This window comes from Convolutriloba macropyga, chromosome 11 (genome assembly GCF_964194025.1).
Source record: "Convolutriloba macropyga chromosome 11, txConMacr16.3, whole genome shotgun sequence".
NCBI classification, from domain to species: domain Eukaryota; kingdom Metazoa; phylum Xenacoelomorpha; order Acoela; family Convolutidae; genus Convolutriloba; species Convolutriloba macropyga.
This window is the reverse complement of record NC_134478.1, coordinates 29,990,061-30,017,361: the sequence shown is the minus strand read 5'-3', so window position 1 is coordinate 30,017,361 and position 27,301 is coordinate 29,990,061. Positions and strand designations below refer to the sequence as shown.

Here is a 27,301-nt window from a genome sequence, read left to right as displayed (position 1 = left end):
TGCCTCATTAAAGCGCTCACGAGGTCTGCCATTGAAAAGACTACGAGAAAAAAAAACAAACAACAAAATCAGCAAAAACAAAAATTTCACGGCAAAAACTCAATATCTAAATTTAAAAGCACCTTGTAACAACGTCAAAAAGCAATCAGATAAAACCTTAGCTATAAAAAATTACTTTTTCTTAACTACACAGCAGATGGAATTTTTCCTTAATGGGAATAGGTAACAAGTCGACAAAAAAGAAATAATGAGGCAAAATTCAAAAATCTATCATCATTTTTAAAAACGTTTCTTAACTTCATACGTCTCAAAAACCCTTAGCCTTTAACAAAATAATTCTTGATAAAGTTACAAAAAAGTCAATACGAAACCACTACGACCTGTATTTCTTTATACCAAGCCTTAGAAACGGTAAAGTTGAGGAAAAATTTAAAAAAAAAACAAATTGTGAAAACACAAATTATTGAAGCATTAAAATCATTAGCTTTATTTAATCTGAATATTGTTTTTCTTATTTCAATTATTATCAATACTAATTCAGCTAAACCTATAAACAACGATTAAATAAGTTCACTGGATCCTTATTTGAAAATCATTTGGATCTTTTACGCGCATATGCTAGAAAAAGATTATTCTAGAAAAGAACAAAAACTGAAAAATTAAAAAAATGAAAACGAAAATCATTAACTTTAAGGCAATTCGCTATAAACTGACTGCATTGAGTAACATCATTTATTCAATCCTCACTTAGAATTTTATGATACCTCTCAGCGTTTTACGACTACAAAAAGTATAGAAAACAGCAAAGTAAAAAAAAGAGAAGTGTCGAAGCCAATAAAAAGTGAATTTTTCAGTTCAAACATTCTATCTTCAATTATTTTTAAGCAATGGGAGGCTTCTTCGTAGAAAAAAATGACTTCTGAAAATCAACAAATATGAACAAGCATATCAAAACCTTGAAACTTTTACGAAAATCACGTAATATCAACGCCATTAAATTCAATAGCTTCAAATGAAATGAATAAATACGCTAAGTTAAGCCCCGATGGGAAAACTATGATGTTTGTCATTCATAGGTCATCAATGAGACATCACAATAAGTCTTATAGTTATAAAAATAACAACAAATACAGGCAAAAACCAAAAATCAACAGAAAAATGCGAGAAGAAATTGTCTAAGCCATTTAAACCATAAGCTTTTCGCTGAAACCGAACGTTTTTTAAGCAAATGAGAACCATCAATAAAATGATAATGTTAACATTTTAAGAGGAACCAAAACAATGAGAAAAGATATCCAAAAATTCGAAACAAAATTATGAAAACTCGTGGCATCGAAGTCATAAAACCAATAGTTAGAAGTCAAAATAGCTATCCAGATTAATTTTGGTTGCAGTGGAAAGGAAGGAGGTTCTGTCATTACTGAAAATGACAGAGTTAAAAAATTGGTTTAAGATCGGTTAATGTTCAAAAAACAAAACATAACCGGCAGATTGCCGGAAAATAGCCGCGATAGACGCTTCAGGCATTCCATGGACTTGAAGCAACTAAAATAAGATAGACAGATTGACCACCAGTCCTTTAATAGACCATTACAGCTTTCGGGGTCGATCCGGTCTGTCATTTTTATGAGACACGTACGCTCTATAAGGAAAAAGCCCTAAGGGAGCTTTTTCAAAAATAATAATCGAAACCATAAACTCAAGACTCTAATACTCAAGAATTAGGGAAAATACGTTTGGCAATACTTAGATGCACACTATTGATCTTTAACTAGTATATTGTCAGAAAACTTAAAGTTCATTAAGTGATTTCACAAGTCAATTTTTTAGGTCAGGTAAGTTTCCAGTAACTTCACCACTCTACGTACTTGAAGGACTACCAAACGCGGCTAAGGGCCTTTAATGAAAAAATTTTCTGAAGAACGCAAGCGTGAAAAAGTTACCTGAAGTCAAAAAATGTATCAGAACAAAAGCACAAAGATGGGCAGGCGAAAATTTTGCTTTGAAAAGACCTACGTTTAAAATAACTTCGTTCGAGAGCAAGTAATCATTACAAGTATTTCATATATTTTCAACAATTAAAATCTACTGCATCAAAATATTATCTGATTCTTCTTAACAATTGCGAAAGTTAAATGGTATTAATTTTTAGAAAACCAACAAATTAGTGGCCAAAGTAAACTGCTTAATTTATTATCCTGGAATTTTTGTACAATTTAGTGATTTGAGAACATTACTTCTGAAATAAAGCTCTTTTTAATGTTCTCGTGTATTTACACGTAGTTTCTCAACTAAGAATTTATGCTTAAAACGGATAATATTCCTTCTTGCAGTTATTTTTAAACAAATGTAAGATTGATTATCGGCGTCTTTTTAATCACATTTTCATCAAAAATTTGATGATTATACATTGCATTACATCGGGGTCCATGACATCAAAGTGAAAAAATCTGAAAAAACCATTTATTCACAAATGGTGTTCAAATTCCATTTACAATTTGCTACTTTTCTCTGTCAGCCTTCAATCCTTGTTTATCAAAATCAATAGTTTTCATGTAATCGATAAGACAAAAATAGAATTGCACGCAAAATTTGACTAATTTATGTATTTTGACTCCGATTTCAATCAAGTTAAAACAAGAGGGTTCACCTAATACTTTGCATGACACAGAAAAGTCCAATATTTACCTAGCAGCAAATCATGGAACAGTCACCAGAGACGCTATAAACAAATGTAAAAATCCGGATTGTAATGAAATCGGGCTTTGCGATTCCCATTTTAATGAAAATTAGTAAAGACAAAAAAAGATTTTTTAAATAACTTTTCAATTAAGTCTAAGACAAGACAGGTACACATTTATTACTTATGACATTATACATTTTTTAATGCAATAGAAAACAATTTTGATGTTTGACTTTTAATGACATTCTTCATTCAACCTAAAAGAAAACTTTAATGCGGCACACTTTTTGTACATTTTTACATCAAGCTTCTCATTTCTTATTCTATACACTCAATCTCCTAAAAACAACGAGAGCGTTTGAATGTACTCAACTTTTTTTCAAAAAATCACAGTAAAACAGTTAAAAATGAGATCACTCAAAAATGAAGAACGCAAGCGTGAAAAAGTTACCTGAAGTCAAAAAATGTATCAGAACAAAAGCGCAAAGATGTGCAGACGAAAATTTTGCTTTGAAAAGACGTACGTTTAAAATAACTTCGTTCGAGAGCAAGTAATCATTACAAGTATTTCATATATTTTCAACAATTAAAATCTACTGCATCAGAATATTATCTTATTCTTCTTAACAATTGCGAAAGTTAAATGGTATCAATTTTTAGAAAACCAACAAATTAGTGGCCAAAAAATTTGCTTAATTAATCATGGTATTTTTGTACAATTGAGTCATTTGAGAACATTACTTCTGAAATAAAGCTCTTTTTAAAGTTCTCGTGTATTTACACGTAGTTTCTCAACTAAGAATTTATGCTTAAAAAGGATAATAATCCTTCTTGCAGTTATTTTTAAACAAATGTAAGATTGATTATCGGCGTCTTTTTAATCACATTTTCATCAAAATTTTGATGATTATACATCGCATTACATCGGGGTCCATGACATCCAAGTGCAAAAATCTGAAAAAATCAGTTATTCAAAAATGGTGTTCAAATTCTATTTACAATTTGTTACTTTTCTCTGACAGTTTTCAAACCTTGTTTATCAGAATCAATGGTTTTCATGTAATCGACAACACAAATATAGAATTGCACGCAAATTTTGACTAATTTAGGTATTTTGACTCCGATTTCAATCAACTTCAAACAAAATCAAACAAGAGGGTTCACCTAATACTGTGCATGACATAGTAAAGTCCAATATTTACCTAGCAGCAAATCATGGAACAGTCATCCGAGACGCTATAAACAAATGTAAAAATCCGGATTGTAATGAAATCGTGCTTTGCGATTCCCATTGTAAAGAACGAATAAAGATTTTTTAAATAAATTTTCAATTAACTCTAAGACAAGACAGGTACACATTTATTTCTTATGACATTATACATCTTTGAATGCAATTGAAAACAATTTTGATGTTTGACTTTTAATGACATTCTTCATTCAACCTAAAAGAAAATTTTAATGCGGCACACTTTTTGTACATTTTTACATCAAGCTTCTCATTTCTTATTCTATACACCCAATCTCCTAAAAACAACGAGAGCGTAATATTGAATGTACTCAACTTTTTTTCAAAAAATCACAGTAAAACAGTTAAAAATGAGATCACTCAAAAATGAAGAACGCAAGCGTGAAAAAGTTACCTGAAGTCAAAAAATGTATCAGAACAAAAGCGCAAAGATGTGCAGACGAAAATTTTGCTTTGAAAAGACGTACGTTTAAAATAACTTCGTTCGAGAGCAAGTAATCATTACAAGTATTTCATATATTTTCAACAGTTAAAATCTACTGCATCAGAATATTATCTTATTCTTCTTAACAATTGCGAAAGTTAAATGGTATTAATTTTTAGAAAACCCAACAAATTAGTGGCCAAAAAATTTGCTTAATTTATCATGGTATTTTTGTACAATTGAGTCATTTGAGAACATTACTTCTGAAAAAAAGCTCTTTTTAAAGTTCTCGTGTATTTACACGTAGTTTCTCAACTAAGAATTTATGCTTAAAAAGGATAATAATCCTTCTTGCAGTTATTTTTAAACAAATGTAAGATTGATTATCGGCGTCTTTTTAATCACATTTTCATCAAAATTTTGATGATTATACATCGCATTACATCGGGGTCCATGACATCCAAGTGCAAAAATCTCTGAAAAAATCAGTTATTCAAAAATGGTGTTCAAATTCTATTTACAATTTGTTACTTTTCTCTGACAGTTTTCAAACCTTGTTTATCAGAATCAATGGTTTTCATGTAATCGACAACACAAATATAGAATTGCACGCAAATTTTGACTAATTTAGGTATTTTGACTCCGATTTCAATCAACTTAAAACAAAATCAAACAAGAGGGTTCACCTAATACTGTGCATGACATAGAAAAGTCCAATATTTACCTAGCAGCAAATCATGGAACAGTCATCCGAGACGCTATAAACAAATGTAAAAATCCGGATTGTAATGAAATCTTGCTTTGCGATTCCTATTGTAAAGAACGAATAAAGATTTTTTAAATAAATTTTCAATTAACTCTAAGACAAGACAGGTACACATTTATTTCTTATGACATTATACATCTTTGAATGCAATTGAAAACAATTTTGATGTTGACTTTTAATGACATTCTTCATTCAACCTAAAAGAAAATTTTAATGCGGCACACTTTTTGTACATTTTTACATCAAGCTTCTCATTTCTTATTCTATACACCCAATCTCCTAAAAACAACGAGAGCGTAATATTGAATGTACTCAACTTTTTTTCAAAAAATCACAGTAAAACAGTTAAAAATGAGATCACTCAAAAATGAAGAACGCAAGCGTGAAAAAGTTACCTGAAGTCAAAAAATGTATCAGAACAAAAGCGCAAAGATGTGCAGACGAAAATTTTGCTTTGAAAAGACGTACGTTTAAAATAACTTCGTTCGAGAGCAAGTAATCATTACAAGTATTTCATATATTTTCAACAGTTAAAATCTACTGCATCAGAATATTATCTTATTCTTCTTAACAATTGCGAAACTTAAATGGTATTAATTTTTAGAAAACCCAACAAATTAGTGGCCAAAAAATTTGCTTAATTTATCATGGTATTTTTGTACAATTGAGTCATTTGAGAACATTACTTCTGAAAAAAAGCTCTTTTTAAAGTTCTCGTGTATTTACACGTAGTTTCTCAACTAAGAATTTATGCTTAAAAAGGATAATAATCCTTCTTGCAGTTATTTTTAAACAAATGTAAGATTGATTATCGGCGTCTTTTTAATCACATTTTCATCAAAATTTTGATGATTATACATCGCATTACATCGGGGTCCATGACATCCAAGTGCAAAAATCTCTGAAAAAATCAGTTATTCAAAAATGGTGTTCAAATTCTATTTACAATTTGTTACTTTTCTCTGACAGTTTTCAAACCTTGTTTATCAGAATCAATGGTTTTCATGTAATCGACAACACAAATATAGAATTGCACGCAAATTTGGACTAATTTAGGTATTTTGACTCCGATTTCAATCAACTTAAAACAAAATCAAACAAGAGGGTTCACCTAATACTGTGCATGACATAGAAAAGTCCAATATTTACCTAGCAGCAAATCATGGAACAGTCATCCGAGACGCTATAAACAAATGTAAAAATCCGGGTTGTAATGAAATCTTGCTTTGCGATTCCCATTGTAAAGAACGAATAAAGATTTTTTCAATAAATTTTCAATTAACTCTAAGACAAGACAGGTACACATTTATTTCTTATGACATTATACATCTTTGAATGCAATTGAAAACAATTTTGATGTTTGACTTTTAATGACATTCTTCATTCAACCTAAAAGAAAATTTTAATGCGGCACACTTTTTGTACATTTTTACATCAAGCTTCTCATTTCTTATTCTATACACCCAATCTCCTAAAAACAACGAGAGCGTAATATTGAATGTACTCAACTTTTTTTCAAAAAATCACAGTAAAACAGTTAAAAATGAGATCACTCAAAAATGAAGAACGCAAGCGTGAAAAAGTTACCTGAAGTCAAAAAATGTATCAGAACAAAAGCGCAAAGATGTGCAGACGAAAATTTTGCTTTGAAAAGACGTACGTTTAAAATAACTTCGTTCGAGAGCAAGTAATCATTACAAGTATTTCATATATTTTCAACAGTTAAAATCTACTGCATCAGAATATTATCTTATTCTTCTTAACAATTGCGAAAGTTAAATGGTATTAATTTTTAGAAAACCCAACAAATTAGTGGCCAAAAAATTTGCTTAATTTATCATGGTATTTTTGTACAATTGAGTCATTTGAGAACATTACTTCTGAAATAAAGCTCTTTTTAAAGTTCTCGTGTATTTACACGTAGTTTCTCAACTAAGAATTTATGCTTAAAAAGGATAATAATCCTTCTTGCAGTTATTTTTAAACAAATGTAAGATTGATTATCGGCGTCTTTTTAATCACATTTTCATCAAAATTTTGATGATTATACATCGCATTACATCGGGGTCCATGACATCCAAGTGCAAAAATCTCTGAAAAAATCAGTTATTCAAAAATGGTGTTCAAATTCTATTTACAATTTGTTACTTTTCTCTGACAGTTTTCAAACCTTGTTTATCAGAATCAATGGTTTTCATGTAATCGACAACACAAATATAGAATTGCACGCAAATTTTGACTAATTTAGGTATTTTGACTCCGATTTCAATCAACTTAAAACAAAATCAAACAAGAGGGTTCACCTAATACTGTGCATGACATAGAAAAGTCCAATATTTACCTAGCAGCAAATCATGGAACAGTCATCCAAGACGCTATAAACAAATGAAAAAATCCGGATTGTAATGAAATCGTGCTTTGCGATTCCCATTGTAAAGAACGAATAAAGATCTTTTAAATAAATTTTCAATTAACTCTAAGACAAGACAGGTACACATTTATTTCTTATGACATTATACATCTTTGAATGCAATTGAAAACAATTTTGATGTTTGACTTTTAATGACATTCTTCATTCAACCTAAAAGAAAACTTTAATGCGGCACACTTTTTGTACATTTTTACATCAAGCTTCTCATTTCTTATTCTATACACTCAATCTCCTAAAAACAACGAGAGCGTTTGAATGTACTCAACTTTTTTTCAAAAAAATCACAGTAAAACAGTTAAAAATGAGATCACTCAAAAATGAAGAACGCAAGCGTGAAAAAGTTACCTGAAGTCAAAAAATGTATCAGAATAAAAGCGCAAAGATGTGCAGACGAAAATTTTGCTTTGAAAAGACGTACGTTTAAAATAACTTCGTTCGAGAGCAAGTAATCATTACAAGTATTTCATATATTTTCAACAATTAAAATCTACTGCATCAGAATATTATCTTATTCTTCTTAACAATTGCGAAAGTTAAATGGTATCAATTTTTAGAAAACCCAACAAATTAGTGGCCAAAAAATTTGCTTAATTTATCATGGTATTTTTGTACAATTGAGTCATTTGAGAACATTACTTCTGAAATAAAGCTCTTTTTAAAGTTCTCGTGTATTTACACGTAGTTTCTCAACTAAGAATTTATGCTGAAAAAGGATAATAATCCTTCTTGCAGTTATTTTTAAACAAATGTAAGATTGATTATCGGCGTCTTTTTAATCACATTTTCATCAAAATTTTGATGATTATACATCGCATTACATCGGGGTCCATGACATCCAAGTGCAAAAATCTCTGAAAAAATCAGTTATTCAAAAATGGTGTTCAAATTCTATTTACAATTTGTTACTTTTCTCTGACAGTTTTCAAACCTTGTTTATCAGAATCAATGGTTTTCATGTAATCGACAACACAAATAAAGAATTGCACGCAAATTTTGACTAATTTAGGTATTTTGACTCCGATTTCAATCAACTTAAAACAAAATCAAACAAGAGGGTTCACCTAATACTGTGCATGACATAGAAAAGTCCAATATTTACCTAGCAGCAAATCATGGAACAGTCATCCGAGACGCTATAAACAAATGTAAAAATCCGGATTGTAATGAAATCGTGCTTTGCGATTCCCATTGTTAAGAACGAATAAAGATCTTTTAAATAAATTTTCAATTAACTCTAAGACAAGACAGGTACACATTTATTTCTTATGACATTATACATATTTGAATGCAATTGAAAACAATTTTGATGTTTGACTTTTAATGACATTCTTCATTCAACCTAAAAGAAAATTTTAATGCGGCACACTTTTTGTACATTTTTACATCAAGCTTCTCATTTCTTATTCTATACACCCAATCTCCTAAAAACAACGAGAGCGTAATATTGAATGTACTCAACTTTTTTTCCAAAAATTACAGTAAAACAGTTAAAAATGAGATCACTCAAAAATAAAGAACGCAAGCGTGAAAAAGTTACCGTAAGTCAAAAAATGCATGAGAACAAAAGCGCAAAGATGGGCAGACGAAAATTTTGCTCTGAAAAGACGTACATTTAAAATAACTTCGTTCGAGAGCAAGTAATCATTACAAGTATTTCATATATTTTCAACAATTAAAATCTACTGCATCAAAATATTATCTTATTCTTCTTAACAATTGCGAAAGTTAAATGGTATTAATTTTTAGAAAACCAACAAATTAGTGGCCAAAGTAAACTGCTTAATTTATTATCCTGGAATTTTTGTACAATTTAGTCATTTGAGAATATTACTTCTGAAATAAAGCTCTTTTTAATGTTCTCGTGTATTTACACGTAGTTTCTCAACTAAGAATTTATGCTTAAAAAGGATAATAATCCTTCTTGCAGTTATTTTTAAACAAATGTAAGATTGATTATCGGCGTCTTTTTAATCACATTTTCATCAAAAATTTGATGATTATACATCGCATTACATCGGGGTCCATGACATCAAAGTGAAAAAATCTCTGAAAAAATCATTTATTCACAAATGGTGTTCAAATTCCATTTACAATTTGTTACTTTTCTCTGTCAGCCTTCAATCCTTGTTTATCAAAATCAATAGTTTTCATGTAATCGATAAGACAAAAATAGAATTGCACGCAAAATTTGGACTAATTTATGTATTTTGACTCCGATTTCAATCAAGTTAAAACAAGAGGGTTCACCTAATACTTTGCATGACACAGAAAAGTCCAATATTTACCTAGCAGCAAATCATGGAACAGTCACCCGAGACGCTATAAACAAATGTAAAAATCCGGATTGTAATGAAATCGGGCTTTGCGATTCCCATTTTAATGAAAATTAGTAAAGACAAAAAAAGATTTTTTAAATAACTTTTCAATTAAGTCTAAGACAAGACAGGTACACATTTATTACTTATGACATTATACATTTTTTAATGCAATTGAAAACAATTTTGATGTTTGACTTTTAATGACATTCTTCATTCAACCTAAAAGAAAACTTTAATGCGGCACACTTTTTGTACATTTTTACATCAAGCTTCTCATTTCTTATTCTATACACTCAATCTCCTAAAAACAACGAGAGCGTTTGAATGTACTCAACTTTTTTTCAAAAAATCACAGTAAAACAGTTAAAAATGAGATCATTCAAAAATGAAGAACGCAAGCGTGAAAAAGTTACCTGAAGTCAAAAAATGTATCAGAACAAAAGCGCAAAGATGTGCAGACGAAAATTTTGCTTTGAAAAGACGTACGTTTAAAATAACTTCGTTCGAGAGCAAGTAAACATTACAAGTATTTCATATATTTTCAACAAATAAAATCTACTGCATCAGAATATTATCTTATTCTTCTTAACAATTGCGAAAGTTAAATGATATTAATTTTTAGAAAACCTACAAATTAGTGGGCAAAAAATTTGCTTAATTTATCATGGTATTTTTGTACAATTGAGTCATTTGAGAACATTACTTCTGAAATAAAGCTCTTTTTAAAGTTCTCGTGTATTTACACGTAGTTTCTCAACTAAGAATTTATGCTTAAAAAGGATAATAATCCTTCTTGCAGTTATTTTTAAACAAATGTAAGATTGATTATCGGCGTCTTTTTAATCACATTTTCATCAAAATTTTGATGATTATACATCGCATTACATCGGGGTCCATGACATCCAAGTGCAAAAATCTCCTGAAAAAATCAGTTATTCAAAAATGGTGTTCAAATTCTATTTACGATTTGTTACTTTTCTCTGACAGTTTTCAAACCTTGTTTATCAGAATCAATGGTTTTCATGTAATCGACAACACAAATATAGAATTGCACGCAAATTTTGACTAATTTAGGTATTTTGACTCCGATTTCAATCAACTTAAAACAAAATCAAACAAGAGGGTTCACCTAATACTGTGCATGACATAGAAAAGTCCAATATTTACCTAGCAGCAAATCATGGAACAGTCATCCGAGACGCTATAAACAAATGTAAAAATCCGGATTGTAATGAAATCGTGCTTTGCGATTCCCATTGTAAAGAACGAAAAAAGATTTTTTAAATAAATTTTCAATTAACTCTAAGACAAGACAGGTACACATTTATTTCTTATGACATTATACATCTTTGAATGCAATTGAAAACAATTTTGATGTTTGACTTTTAATGACATTCTTCAATCAACCTAAAAGAAAATTTTAATGCGGCACACTTTTTGTACATTTTTACATCAAGGTTCTCATTTCTTATTCTATACACCCAATCTCCTAAAAACAACGAGAGCGTAATATTGAATGTACTCAACTTTTTTTTAAAAAATTACAGTAAAACAGTTAAAAATGAGATCACTCAAAAATAAAGAACGCAAGCGTGAAAAAGTTACCGTAAGTCAAAAAATGTATGAGAACAAAAGCGCAAAGATGGGCAGACGAAAATTTTGCTTTGAAAAGACGTACATTTAAAATAACTTCGTTCGAGAGCAAGTAATCATTACAAGTATTTCATATATTTTCAACAATTAAAATCTACTGCATCAGAATATTATCTTATTCTTCTTAACAATTGCGAAAGTTAAATGGTATTAATTTTTAGAAAACCTACAAATTAGTGGCCAAAAAATTTGCTTAATTTATCATGGTATTTTTGTACAATTGAGTCATTTGAGAACATTACTTCTGAAATAAAGCTCTTTTTAAAGTTCTCGTGTATTTACACGTAGTTTCTCAACTAAGAATTTATGCTTAAAAAGGATAATAATCCTTCTTGCAGTTATTTTTAAACAAATGTAAGATTGATTATCGGCGTCTTTTTAATCACATTTTCATCAAAATTTTGATGATTATACATCGCATTACATCGGGGTCCATGACATCCAAGTGCAAAAATCTCTGAAAAAATCAGTTATTCAAAAATGGTGTTCAAATTCTATTTACAATTTGTTACTTTTCTCTGACAGTTTTCAAACCTTGTTTATCAGAATCAATGGTTTTCATGTAATCGACAACACAAATATAGAATTACACGCAAATTTTGACTAATTTAGGTATTTTGACTCCGATTTCAATCAACTTAAAACAAAATCAAACAAGAGGGTTCACCTAATACTGTGCATGACATAGAAAAGTCCAATATTTACCTAGCAGCAAATCATGGAACAGTCATCCGAGACGCTATAAACAAACGTAAAAATCCGGCTTATAATGAAATCGTGCTTTGCGATTCCCATTGTAAAGAACGATAAAAGATTTTTTAAATAAATTTTCAATTAACTCTAAGACAAGACAGGTACACATTTTTTTCTTATGACATTATACATCTTTGAACGCAATTGAAAACAATTTTGATGTTTGACTTTTAATGACATTCTTCATTCAACCTAAAAGAAAATTTTAATGCGGCACACTTTTTGTACATTTTTACATCAAGCTTCTCATTTCTTATTCTATACACCCAATCTCCTAAAAACAACGAGAGCGTAATATTGAATGTACTCAACTTTTTTTCCAAAAATTACAGTAAAACAGTTAAAAATGAGATCACTCAAAAATGAAGAACGCAAGCGTGAAAAAGTTACCTGAAGTCAAAAAATGTATCAGAACAAAAGCGCAAAGATGTGCAGACGAAAATTTTGCTTTGAAAAGACGTACGTTTAAAATAACTTCGTTCGAGAGCAAGTAATCATTACAAGTATTTCATATATTTTCAACAGTTAAAATCTACTGCATCAGAATATTATCTTATTCTTCTTAACAATTGCGAAAGTTAAATGGTATTAATTTTTATAAAACCAACAAATTAGTGGCCAAAGTAAACTGCTTAAGTTATTATCATGGAATTTTTGTACAATTTAGTCATTTGAGAACATTACTTCTGAAATAAAGCTCTTTTTAATGTTCGTGTATTTCCACGTAGTTTCTCAACTAAAAATTTTTGCTTAAAAAGGATAATATTCCTTCTTGCTGTTATTTTTAAACAAAAGTAAGCTTGATTATCGCGTTTTTTAAACCATATTTTCATTAAAAATTTGATGATTATACATCGCATTATATCGGGGTCCATGACATCAAAGTTCAAAATCTCTGAAAAAATCATTTATTCACAAGTGGTGTTCAAATTCCATTTAAAATTTGTTACTTTTCTCTGTCAGCCTTCAATCCTTGTTTATCAAAATCAATAGTTTTCATGTAATCGATAAGACAAAAATAGAATTGCACGCAAAATTTGAATAATTTATGTATTTTGACTCCGATTTCAATCAAGTTAAAACAAGAGGGTTCACCTAATACTGTGCATGACATAGAAAAGTCCAATATTTACCTAGCAGCAAATCATGGAACAGACACCCGAGACGCTATAAACAAATGTAAAAATCCGGATTGTAATGAAATCGTGCTTTGCGATTCCCATTGTAAAGAACGAAAAAAGATTTTTTAAATAAATTTTCAATTAACTCTAAGACAAGTCAGGTACACATTTATTTCTTATGACATTATACATTTTTGAATGCAATTGAAAACAATTTTGATGTTTGACTTTTAATGACCTTCTTCATTCAACCTAAAAGAAAATTTTAATGCGGCACACTTTTGTACATTTTTACATCAAGCTTCTCATTTCTTATTCTATACACCCAATCTAAAAACAACGAGAGCGTAATATTGAATGTACTCAACTTTTTTTCAAAAAATTACAGTAAAACAGTTAAAAATGAGATACTCAAAAATAGAGAACGCAAGCGTGAAAAAGTTACCGTAAGTCAAAAAATGTATGAGAACAAAAGCGCAAAGATGGGCAGACGAAAATTTTGCTTTGAAAAGACGTACATTTAAAATAACTTCGTTCGAGAGCAAGTAATCATTACAAGTATTTCATATATTTTCAACAATTAAAATCTACTGCATCAAAAAATTATCTTATTCTTAACAATTGCGAAAGTTAAATGGTATTAATTTTTATAAAACCAACAAATTAGTGGCCAAAGTAAACTGCTTAATTTATTATCATGGATTTTTTGTACAATTTAGTCATTTGAGAACATTACTTCTGAAATAAAGCTCTTTTTAATGTTCTCGTGTATTTCCACGTAGTTTCTTAACTAAAAAGTTATGTTTAAAAAGGATAATATTCCTTCTTGCTTTTATTTTTAAACAAAAGTAAGCTTGATTATCGACGTTTTTTAAACCATATTTTCATTAAAAATTTGATGATTATACATCGCATTACATCGGGGTCCATGACATCAAAGTTCAAAATCTCTGAAAAAATCATTTATTCACAAATGGTGTTCAAATTCCATTTACAATTTGTTACTTTTCTCTGTCAGCCTTCAATCCTTGTTTATCAAAATCAATAGTTTTCATGTAATCGATAAGACAAAAATAGAATTGCACGCAAAATTTGACTAATTTATGTATTTTGACTCCGATTTCAATCAAGTTAAAACAAGAGGGTTCACCTAATACTGTGCATGACATAGAAAAGTTTTTACCTAGCAGCAAATCATGGAACAGTCACCCGAGACGCTATAAACAAATGTAAAAATCCGGATTGTAATGAAATCGTGCTTTGCGATTCCCATTGTAAAGAACGAAAAAAGATTTTTTAAATAAATTTTCAATTAACTCTAAGACAAGAGAGGTACACATTTATTTCTTATGACATTATACATTTTTGAATGCAATTGAAAACAATTTTGATGTTTGACTTTTAATGACATTCTTCATTCAACCTAAAAGAAAATTTTAATGCGGCACACTTTTTGTACATTTTTACATCAAGCTTCTCATTCCTTATTCTATACACCCAATCTCCTAAAAACAACGAGAGCGTAATATTGAATGTACTCAACTTTTTTTCAAAAAATTACAGTAAAACAGTTAAAAATGAGATCACTCAAAAATAAAGAACGCAAGCGTGAAAAAGTTACCGTAAGTCAAAAAATGTATGAGAACAAAAGCGCAAAGATGGGCAGACGAAAATTTTGCTTTGAAAAGACGTACATTTAAAATAACTTCGTTCGAGAGCAAGTAAACATTACAAGTATTTCATATATTTTCAACAATTAAAATCTACTGCATCAAAAAATTATCTTATTCTTCTTAACAATTGCGAAAGTTAAATGGTATTCATTTTTAGAAAACCAACAAATTAGTGGCCAAAAAATTTGCTTAATTTATCATGGTATTTTTGTACAATTGAGTCATTTGAGAACATTACTTCTGAAATAAAGCTCTTTTTAATGTTCTCGTGTATTTCCACGTAGTTTCTCAACTAAAAATTTACGCTTAAAAAGGATAATATTCCTTCTTGCTGTTATTTTTAAACAAAAGTAAGCTTGATTATCGACGTTTTTTAAACCATAATTCCATTAAAAATTTGATGATTATACATCGCATTACATCGGGGTCCATGACATCAAAGTTCAAAATCTCTGAAAAAATCATTTATTCACAAATGGTGTTCAAATTCCATTTACAATTTGTTACTTTTCTCTGTCAGCCTTCAATCCTTGTTTATCAAAATCAATAGTTTTCATGTAATCGATAAGACAAAAAGAGAATTGCACGCAAAATTTGACTAATTTAAGTATTTTGACTCTGATTTCAATCAAGTTAAAACAAGAGGTTTCAGCTAATACTGTGCATGACACAGAAAAGTCCAATATTTACCTAGCAGCAAATCATGGAACAGTCACCCGAGACGCTATAAACAAATGTAAAAATCCGGATTGTAATGAAATCGTGCTTTGCAATTCCCATTGTAAAGAACGAAAAATGATTTTTTAAATAAATTTTCAATTAACTCTAAGACAAGAGAGGTACACATTTATTTCTTATGACATTATACATTTTTGAATGCAATTGAAAACAATTTTGATGTTTGACTTTTAATGACATTCTTCATTCAACCTAAAAGAAAATTTTAATGCGGCACACTTTTTGTACATTTTTACATCAAGCTTCTCATTTCTTATTCTATACACCCAATATCCTAAAAACAACGAGAGCGTAATATTGAATGTACTCAACTTTTTTTCAAAAAATTACAGTAAAACAGTTAAAAATGAGATCACTCAAAAATAAAGAACGCAAGCGTGAAAAATTTACCGTAAGTCAAAAAATGTATGAGAACAAAAGCGCAAAGATGGGCAGACGAAAATTTTGCTTTGAAAAGACGTACATTTAAAATAACTTCGTTCGAGAGCAAGTAATCATTACAAGTATTTCATATATTTTCAACAATTAAAATCTGCATCAAAAAATTATCTTATTCTTCTTAACAATTGCGAAAGTTAAATGGTATTAATTTTTATAAAACCAACAAATTAGTGGCCAAAGTAAACTGCTTAATTTATTATCATGGATTTTTTGTACAATTTAGTCATTTGAGAACATTACTTCTGAAATAAAGCTCTTTTTAATGTTCTCGTGTATTTCCACGTAGTTTCTCAACTAAAAATTTATGCTTAAAAAGGATAATATTCCTTCTTGCTGTTATTTTTAAACAAAAGTAAGCTTGATTATCGACGTTTTTTAAACCATATTTTCATTAAAAATTTGATGATTATACATCGCATTACATCGGGGTCCATGACATCAAAGTTCAAAATCTCTGAAAAAATCATTTATTCACAAATGGTGTTCAAATTCCATTTACAATTTGTTACTTTTCTCTGTCAGCCTTCAATCCTTGTTTATCAAAATCAAAAGTTTTCATGTAATCGATAAGACAAAAAGAGAATTGCACGCAAAATTTGACTAATTTAAGTATTTTGACTCCGATTTCAATCAAGTTAAAACAAGAGGTTTCACCTAATACTGTGCATGACACAGAAAAGTCCAATATTCACTTAGCAGCAAATCATGGAACAGTCACCCGAGACGCTATAAACAAATGTAAAAATCCGGATTGTAATGAAATCGGGCTTTGCGATTCCCATTTTAATGAAAATTAGTAAAGACGAAAAAAAAATTTTTAAAATATCTTTTCAAATGTCTAAGACAAGATAGGTACACATTTATTTCTTAAGATATTAAACATTTTTTGAATGCAATTGAAAACAATTTTGATGTTTGACTTTTAATGACATTCTTCATTCAACTTAAAAGAAAGTTTCAAAGCGGCACACTTTTTGTACATTTTTACAACAAGCTTCTCATTTCTTATTCTACACACTCAATCTCCTAAAAACAACGAGAGCGTAATATTGAATGTACTCAGCGTTTTTTTTCAAAAAAACAGTAAAACCGTTAAAAATGAGATCACTCAAAAATGAAGAACGCAAGCGTGAAAAAATTACATGAAGTCAAAAACTGTATCAAAACAAAAGCGCAAAGATGAGCAGACGAAAATTTTGCTTTGAAAAGACGTACGTTCACAATAACTTCGTTCGAGAGCAAGTAATCATTACAGTTATTTTGATATATTTTTAACAATTAAAACCTACTGCATCGGAATAATATCTTATTCTTCTTAACAATTGCGAAAATTTAATGGTATTAATTTTTAGAAAACCAACAAATTAGTGGCCAAAGTAAACTGCTTAATTTATTATCATGAAATTTTTCTACAATTGAGTCATCTGAGAACATTACTTCTGAAATAAAGCTCTTTTAAATGTTCGTGTATTTCCACGTAGTTTCTCAACTAAGAGTTTATGCTTAAAAAGGATAATTTTACTTCTTGCTGTTATTTTTAAACAAATGTAAGCTTGAATATCGACGTTTTTTAATCACATTTTCATCAAAACTTTGATGATTAAGCATCGCATTACATCGGGGTCCATGACATCAAAGTTCAAAATCTCTGAAAAAATCATTTATTCACAAATGGTGTTCAAATTCCATTTACAATTTGTTACTTTTCTCTGTCAGCCTTCAATCCTTGTTTATCAAAATCAATAGTTTTGATGTAATCGATAAGACAAAAATAGAATTGCACGCAAAAATTGACTAATTTAGGTATTTTGACTCCGATTTCAATCAAGTTAAAACAAGAGGTTTCGTCTAATACTGTGCATGACACAGAAAAGTCCGGTTTTACCTAGCAGCAAATCATGGAACAGTCACCCGAGACGCTATAAACAAATGTAAAAATCCGGATTGTAATGAAACCGGATTGTAAAAGAAAATTTTATTTCGGCACACTTTTTGTACATTTTTACATCGAGCTTCTCATTTCTTATTCTATACACTCAATCTCCTAAAAATAACGATAGCGTAATATTGAATGTACTCAATTTTTTTTTCAAAAAATTACAGTAAAACAGTTACAAAAAAGGAGCATAAATAAGATGCAGTTATCTTATTTTTAGTAATAAGAAATCTGGACTCTATATTTTAATTCCAGGGCTTGATGAGCAAACACTGATAGAAAAACTAGGAAATTTTTAAATTGAAAAATGAGATACGAAACAGAAGTAAAACTGCATATTCTTTTGAACCCTTTTGAAATCAGCTTATTCAGTCAAATTTGTTTACATTTGACGGATTAACACATCTACAAACTGCTGACACAACCTTCGTTAACTCCAAAGCGGGTTAGTTTTACTTGCGCTTCCTTCGAGGTTGTTTTTGAATTGAAACTTTGCCGGTTTTTTGCTGAGTTCTCCAGAAAATTATCAAAAATGCATCAATTATTGTTGATTTTGACATTTTTTGTCAAAAAATACAGATCCATAATATTCGGAACAAGTACGTGTTCCTAATGGACGAACAGCAAAAGCCAGGCTATTTTTGGTCAGATTAAATTACAAAAATTATTCGGGTTGTAATCAGTCGCTGTCTTTAACAATTTCGCATTCGTTCCAATTTATATGTTGATTACAGAACAGATCAATTCAAATAGGCTTACTGATGACAAGTTCAATTGGCTTCCTAACGAGTTTGAAAGAAATAGTTTTTTGAAAGAAGTAGTTTTTCGGTCGAAAGCTTATGGTTATCTTGTCTTTTAAATAGACTTTACAAAATAAACAATGGATTATAGAGTGTTGCCACTTTTGCTCTTTTTTGGGTCAACTTGTAGTTAAAGAAAGCACGGGTCCGCATTGTCTTTCAAAATTATTTTTTATCATTTTTTTGCGATTTTACGTTCTAAGTAATGGGTTTTTTGGATTTGATAATCCGAGTTTTCACAAAAAATTTTTGGACATTTTCCTTCTTTGAGATTCTTCGTCTTGTGTTGTCACATTTTGACAGGTCAGATATCAAATTATTGGCGTTTAAAAAGAAGTAAAAATGAAGATATCAAATTTTTCAGTGAATAGATTATGGTTCTAACGGGTTCGTTATGCTGAATTGCCCTAGTCTGCGTTGTCTCATTAATTTGATCGAGCTTTCAGTTATTTGATAAACACTAGATCACTCAATATCACAGTTGCCGATTTTAAGAGAGAGAAGGTACAAGAGGTCGAAATTTATACACAAAAACCTGAAGCAAATCCAGCTCACTTAGGATTTCTTTTTAAGACAAGGTTCCGCCTAATATCCATTTGGTTGCACTTTTTGAGCTTTTCAAAGTTGTGTACCAGTTTCAAGATCCGTTTTCAGATTTAGATGTTCTTTAAGGTTAAGACGTATATGGTTCCGATTACACCATTTTTCAATTACAGATGCCGAATGGTCAATTTCGAGCTTGGATTTACGTAAGAGTTTCAAGTCCGCAAAGTCAAAACAGGCTGCACTTATTATTTTGTTGGGTGTGTCGCTTACCAAGATGGGAAACAACAGAAGCCCCTGGCTGGAACCTTGAGGAAAATCATTAGTTTTTTTCCCAATGAGCCCGGTATTTCGTTATGTATTTTGAAATTTTTTTCGGTTGTTTAAGTATGATGCTAATATAATTAAATTTCCCCCAATGCTCGGCAATGGAATGAAAAACATTGAACAAATCTGAGTACAAAATTCTCAACTCTGTCACTTTTTCTGAAGCATAATTTGCGTAAACTTCATCAGAGAACATAATGAAATGTAGCGTTAATGATCAATTTTAATGAAAACTGGCGTTTGTCATTATAATTATTCCAAACATGAAGATCGATTTTCAGGCTACTCAGGCTGTTTTTCGGAAAATTCTTCGAAATTTGTTTTTTTAATGTAAACAATAGCGAAAAAGGCGTTGAAGGCTTCAATTTTTTGTCATTCTTGAGGTTTATTAGATCATTCCACTTAATAGAGGATATTGTGGATTCTTTCTCAACGTTGGACGGAACTTTTGAATTATAGTAGAACCACAATATTCAAACACCACAATATCTTGATTGATGCAATTATTGATTTAATTTTGTAGTCGACGTATCTTTATCTCTGATTGGATGTCCGGTTTTCGCCTTTTGTGTTTAGTTTTCATACATTTTATCATGTTGGACGTTGCGCTTCTATCCCATAGTTGCGAATTTGATCTATTTTTTTTAGCTTTTTAACATTCCGAATTTGATCTTCAAAACATAACCGACTAAACGTCGGAAGAATTGCTCTCGAACGACTAATCAATTGGGAGCTCTAATCAATTGCAGCCTAATTCAGTCGGGGGAGGGGAAGTCTAAACGGAACTAAGAAGTTCAATAGTGGGCTTCAAATAACCACATTAGAGGATAACATATATTTACAATAATTGCTTCTCTACGAGAGCAATTAACAAGTAACAGAACAAAAATTTTATACAGTCGTTTCAAAATAACCTCTATCAATTTAATCAGATCAATATGACGCTGATCTTGTTTGATTTAATTGATTGAACATTGGTAAAGTAAGTATTAAGACTTGGTTCCGCCTAATATCCATTTGGTTGCACTTTTTGAGCTTTTCAAAGTTGTGTACCAGTTTCAAGATCCGTTTTCAGATTTAGATGTTCTTTAAGGTTAAGACATATATGGTTCCGATTACACCATTTTTCAATTACAGATGCCGAATGGTCAATTTCGAGCTTGGATTTACGTAAGAGTTTCAAGTCCGCAAAGTCAAAACAGGCTGCACTTATTATTTTGTTGGGTGTGCCGCTTACCAAGATGGGAAACAACAGAAGCCCCTGGCTGGAACCTTGAGGAAAATCATTAGTTTTTTCCCAATGAGCCCGGTATTTCGTTATGTATTTTCAAATTTTTTTCGGTTGTTTAAGTATGATGCTAATATAATTAAATTTCCCCCAATGCTCGGCAATGGAATGAAAAACATTGAACAAATCTGAGTACAAAATTCTCAACTCTGTCACTTTTTCTGAAGCATAATTTGCGTAAACTTCATCAGAGAACATAATGAAATGTAGCGTTAATGATCAATTTTAATGAAAACTGGCGTTTGTCATTATAATTATTCCAAACATGAAGATCGATTTTCAGGCTACTCAGGCTGTTTTTCGGAAAATTCTTCGAAATTTGTTTTTTTTAATGTAAACAATAGCGAAAAAGGCGTTGAAGGCTTCAATTTTTTGTCATTCTTGAGGTTTATTAGATCACTCCACTTAATAGAGGATATTGTGGATTCTTTCTCAACGTTGGACGGAACTTTTGAATTTTAGTAGAACCACAATATACAAACACCACAATATCTTGATTGATGCAATTATTGATTTAATTTTGTAGTCGACGTATCTTTATCTATGATTGGATGTCCGGTTTTCGCCTTTTGTCTTTAGTTTTCAGACGTTTTATCATGTTGGACGTTGCGCTTCTAACCCATAGTTGCGAATTTGATCTATTTTTTAAAGCTTTTTAGCATTCGGAATTTCATCTTCAAAACATAACCGACTAAACGTCGGAAGAATTGCTCTCGAACGACTAATCAATTGGGAGCTCTAATCAATTGCAGCCTAATTCAGTCGGGGGAGGGGAAGTCTAAACGGAACTAAGAAGTTCAATAGTGGGCTTCAAATAACCACATTAGAGGATAACATATATTTACAATAATTGCTTCTCTACGAGAGCAAGTAACAAGTAACAGAACAAAAATTTTATACAGTCGTGTCAAAATAACCTCTTTCAATTTAATCAGATCAATATGACGCTGATCTTGTTTGATTTAATTGAATGAACATTGGTAAAGTTAAGTTTTAAGACTTGGTTCCACCTAATATCCATTTGGTTGCACTTTTTGAGCTTTTCAAAGTTGTGTACCAGTTTCAAGATCCGTTTTCAGATTTAGATGTTCTTTAGGGTTAAGACGTATATGGTTCTGATTACACCATTTTTCAATTACAGATGCCGAATGGTCAATTTCGAGCTTGGATTTACGTATGAGTTTCAAGTCCGCAAAGTCAAAACAGGCTGCACTTATTATTTTGTTGGGTGTGTCGCTTACCAAGATGGGAAACAACAGAAGCCCCTGGTGGGAACCTTGAGGAAAATCATTAGTTTTTTTCCCAATGAGCCCGGTATTTCGTTATGTATTTTGAAATTTCTTTTCGGTTGTTTAAGTATGATGCTAATATAATTAAATTTCCCCCAATGTTCGGCAATGGAATGAAAAACATTGAACAAATCTGAGTACAAAATTCTCAACTCTGTCACTTTTTCTGAAGCATAATTTGCGTAAACTTCATCAGAGAACATAATGAGATGTAGCGTTACTGATCAATTTTAATGAAAACTGGCGTTTGTCATTATAATTATTCCAAACATGAAGATCGATTTTCAGGCTACTGAGTCTGTTTTTCGGAAGATTCTTCGAAATTTGTTTTTTCCATTGTAAACAACAGCGAAAGAGGCGTTGAAGGCTTCAAATTTTTTGTCATTCTTGAGGTTTATTATATCACTCCACTTAATAGAGGATCCTGTGGATTCTTTCTCAACGTTGGACGGAACTTTTGAATTTTAGTAGAACCACAATATTCAAACACCACAATATCTTGATTGATGCAATTATTGATTTAATTTTGTAGTCGACGTATCTTTATCTATGATTGGATGTCCGGTTTTCGCCTTTTGTGTTTATTTTTCAGACGTTTTATCATGTTGGACGTTGCGCTTCTAACCCATAGTTGCGAATTTGATCTATTTTTTAAAGCTTTTTAGCATTCGGAATTTCATCTTCAAAACATAACCGACTAAACGTCGGAAGAATTGCTCTCGAACGACTAATCAATTGGGAGCTCTAATCAATTGCAGCCTAATTCAGTCGGGGGAGGGGAAGTCTAAACGGAACTAAGAAGTTCAATAGTGGGCTTCAAATAACCACATTAGAGGATAACATATATTTACAATAATTGCTTCTCTACGAGAGCAAGTAACAAGTAACAGAACAAAAATTTTATACAGTCGTGTCAAAATAACCTCTTTCAATTTAATCAGATCAATATGACGCTGATCTTGTTTGATTTAATTGAATGAACATTGGTAAAGTAAGTTTTATGAATTTGGCTACAGTTTCAAAAGATTATTTCCTTTGATCCATTCTTGGAGGGAGGGGATGGAGGCGGGTGTCGAAACATTATGTGCAAACGCACTTTAATGAGCCTTTTTTCTATTTTTGAGAAAAACTTGCCTAAAGATTGATAAACATAACCGACTAATGTCGGGCGAATTGCACTCAAACGACTGGCGAGCGGTTGGCTTCGACAGTCGCTAGGTACGGTTTACGGAGGGTAGCTTTAGCTAAATTGCCAGCGGCTAAGTGGAGGGAGGTGGGTGGTAAAATGGGGGGGGGGGTCAAACTCTCAGAACCTCCCTTCACAATATGAATTTATGTCTCCAAAAAAGCTTAGTTGAATCGCATATTTAGAGTATAGTAAGAAGAATTGTATAAAAAGGACTGGTATAATTGCTGAAAACTTCGCTTGAGTGCAATTAATTAAACTAACCTTATGGACTGAGCAATATCAAATGGCGTAGTCTTCCACGCAATCCCCTGCTTCTCGGAGTTATCCGGTAATTTTATCACTATCTCCTTCTCCAGACTCGCCCGCTCTGTATAGAACAGACAGAATGTTAACAATTAGAAACAATTATGTTAAATACGTCCGAATTAACGGATCTATCTGTTTCACCCCTCCCGCCAGCTTAGTGGAAATATATGTTTTATGACACCCAGGCGCACGTGCATTATTTTTACATAGTAACGTGCTATATAACAACACTTAATGTGTAACTGGGGGTCATAAAAACACTGGGGGAACAGAATAGATCCGAATTAACACTTTTGATGTACATGTCACTAACCACTGATGTCATCTTTCTTTGCCTGTACTAAGGTTTTGAACAATTCGTCACGCTTCTGTATAAATTCAGGTTGCGGAACAAGCTGAAATTGAAATACATTAGTATTCAAAGCAGACTCGCAGCAATGGTCAAAAAAGTTACCTTCAATGGATGCTTATTTTCAGCGTCGCCACCAGCCGGCTAGAATGTCAATAGAAGTGAGAAAATTTTTTAACTATAAATAGGGGTACATCACCTCAAATTAAATCAATCATGGAATTCAGAGAAACTCACCATTTTGGCTAAATTTCTGCAAAGAGCTACAGAACGATATTGCTTTTTGACTTCGGCCAGACAACGTGGAAATATAATTCTCATTTAATTCATAATGATCTAAAAATAGAACAAATCTTCAAATTAAAAATAGCTAAAACATCGCCAAAAAACGACCATTTGTGCTTAACGAGAGGAGTACAAGAAAACTAGAATTTATCGCTGGGACGACTCCTAACGCTCGGACCGTTTTCTCGGGCAAAGAAAAAAGCATTAAAAAATCTGTGCCATTCATTGACTCGACCGTCGCGGCCAGTTGCATTCGCTACCGATACGGGACTACGTGCGTGGCTCGATGCTGTCCAGCCTCTTGCGAAGATAACTCATGAACAACCGCTTCGTTAGGATAGGATTTAAGAGGGTAACGCTCGACTTAAGAGGGTAAAAACTCGCAACAAAAGATACTCCGCAACGCAATCATGTGCAGGATGTAGGATTGCGTTTGCACGAAAAAAGCGAACATATCTGAAAGGCAAAACAAATAGCTAAAATTGAGTAACCAAATTAATGAGTTCCTGGTGATATCAGATTACCATCATGGGTCAGACTTTTGCTAGTTTTTGGTAGCAAACATCCAATTAGCAATAGTTTTTATGAACTGCAATTTAAGGCAGACGTTGATAATTTGATAAATCTCCTGGAAAACATCGTTTCAGGTCAAAAAATCTTTGAAATTGAGGCTACCACAAAGCAACCACATCATAACTTGCAGTTATGGCCTTTTAGCTGAAAAGTTACGGTTTCGAGCTGACAAAATCAATGTTATGAGACCGTTGGTGTATTGGTCACAGCTTTGAAGCAAAAATACCTATCGACTGCCCTTGTGGATTAAACTTCACGCTAACCCATGCTCTCCAGAGTGCGAAGTGGTTCTATGCACATGCCGCTCACAAAAATTAGACATTCGCAAAAAGAAAATAACAATGACGGAAAAAAATAATAATGACGCAAAAAAAAATAAACATGGAAACTGGTAAAGTCTCGATGCACTAAGATGTCTAACCGAAGAATCGAAGGGCGGTGTCCTACCCCTAAATCAAAAACTGGGAACGAAACAGTAATGGACATATTAGTTGAAAAGCATCCCCCCAGACTGCAAACCTTGTCTACGTTGTGAAAGACCCCCATTTAAATACATTACCCTATCACCACTCTATATTTGATCGCATCAACGCATCTGCAATACGTAGATCGGCCATGAAGACACATGGCAGCCATGGTCCCTCAGGATTAGATGCAAATGAACGGAGACGCGTCCTTACATCGTTCAAATCTACGTCAAACGACATTGGCAAGTCATTGGCAAAGTTGACTATTTTGATTGCGACACACGAGTTGTGCTTTCTTGATGCATACAATAGCTCTAGGTTGATACCACTCGATAAATGCCCTGGTGTAAGGCCCATAGGCGTTGGTGAGGTAATGCGACGCATCATTGGTAGGGCCATTGTTACGTGCATCAAAAATGACCTCAAATTCCTCGGAGGTAATCTCCAACTTTGCCTTGGTCAAAGATGCGGCACTGAACATGCCATTCACTCTCTACGTGAGGCCTTCGAGCAACCGGAGACACAGGCCATCCTCCTTATTGATGCAAAAAATTCACAGTTTGAACACAGGCGATCCTCCTTATTGATGCGGAGACACAGGCCATCCTCCTTATTGATGCGAAAAATGTTCTTTGTCAATCCCTTTACCTGGCTTTATAAATCCCCATCTAATCTCTATGTTTCTCACAAAGTTCTGCAATCCCGAGAGGGAACTACTCAAGGCGACCCATTTGCAATGGCAACGTATGGACTAGCTATTTTGCCCCTCATCGAAAAGGTTTCCGACGATAACCTGATTCAAAAATGGTACGCGGATGACGGAAACGCCGCCGGATCGGTCGAAGCGCTGAAAGTCCTTCTATCGAAGTTGAAACTGCATGGTCCTTCATTCGGTTATAATGTTATCAAATGCCATTTTATCACCGAAGCAGAGTTCGTCAATGACGCAAAAAACGTGTTTAAAGGTGAAGAAGTAGATATTATAGATGGATCAAGAGTCCTTGGATCTGTTATCGGAAACGTGGAATCCTGCAGACAATACATAGAAGATCAAAAGCAAAACTATCTGGGTATATTGCAAAAATTAGCCAAACACGCAAAAATTGCACCTCAAAATGTGTACAAATGTTGACGAACTCTGTGCGGCATAAATTAACCTTCATATCGAGGACAACGCCAGACACGTTCGACTTGTTGGAAGAAGCCGAGAAAGTTATCAATGATCACCTAATTCCGTAACTTTGTATGTAACACAAATTATGGCGAGACCTGTCGCGACATATTTTCACTCCCCGTACGCGAAGGTGGACTCAACATCGTTCGCACTGAAGATAGAATTCTCGAATACGAAAGTTCAAAAACCATTTCAGAGCCGCTATCCCTCGGGGACGTATCAAAAATCGAGTCCGAACAAATAAAAAGAGTTGAGAAGATCAGAAAAGATAAATCAGTGAAAATGATTGAGAAAAAATCCAGCATTAAAAAATGTTTGAATGCAAACAAAATGTATGCAATTGATCTAGCCTCTGACAAAGGAGCTTCATGCTGGCTTAATGCCATGCCATTGAAAAAGTATAACTTCAATCTGTCCAAGTCTGAATTCCGAGATGGTATTGCTCTTCGGTGTGGTTGGGAGCCCCCCAAGCTTGCGTCCAACTGTGTTTGTGGCGAGCCGTTCACAGTTGCCCATGCCCTTCACTGT

At 32.0% G+C, this 27,301-nt stretch overlaps 1 protein-coding gene across 1 annotated transcript in view; it reads right to left on the bottom strand.

Moving 5' to 3' along the window:
* The window catches only part of LOC142349627 (threonine--tRNA ligase 1, cytoplasmic-like), a 110,972-nt gene extending 86,356 nt beyond the window's left edge, over positions 1 to 24,616 (bottom strand). Inside the window, exons 1-4 of the mRNA XM_075401327.1 lie at positions 24,512 to 24,616; positions 24,380 to 24,418; positions 24,239 to 24,320; positions 23,881 to 23,986 (exon numbers count right to left, since the gene is read on the bottom strand). Coding sequence (XP_075257442.1) covers positions 23,881 to 23,986; positions 24,239 to 24,320; positions 24,380 to 24,418; positions 24,512 to 24,595 — 311 coding nt within the window. The 5' untranslated portion in view covers positions 24,596 to 24,616. The remainder of the gene's footprint in view (positions 1 to 23,880; positions 23,987 to 24,238; positions 24,321 to 24,379; positions 24,419 to 24,511) is intronic.
* Between the last annotated feature and the right edge of the window lie 2,685 nt (positions 24,617 to 27,301).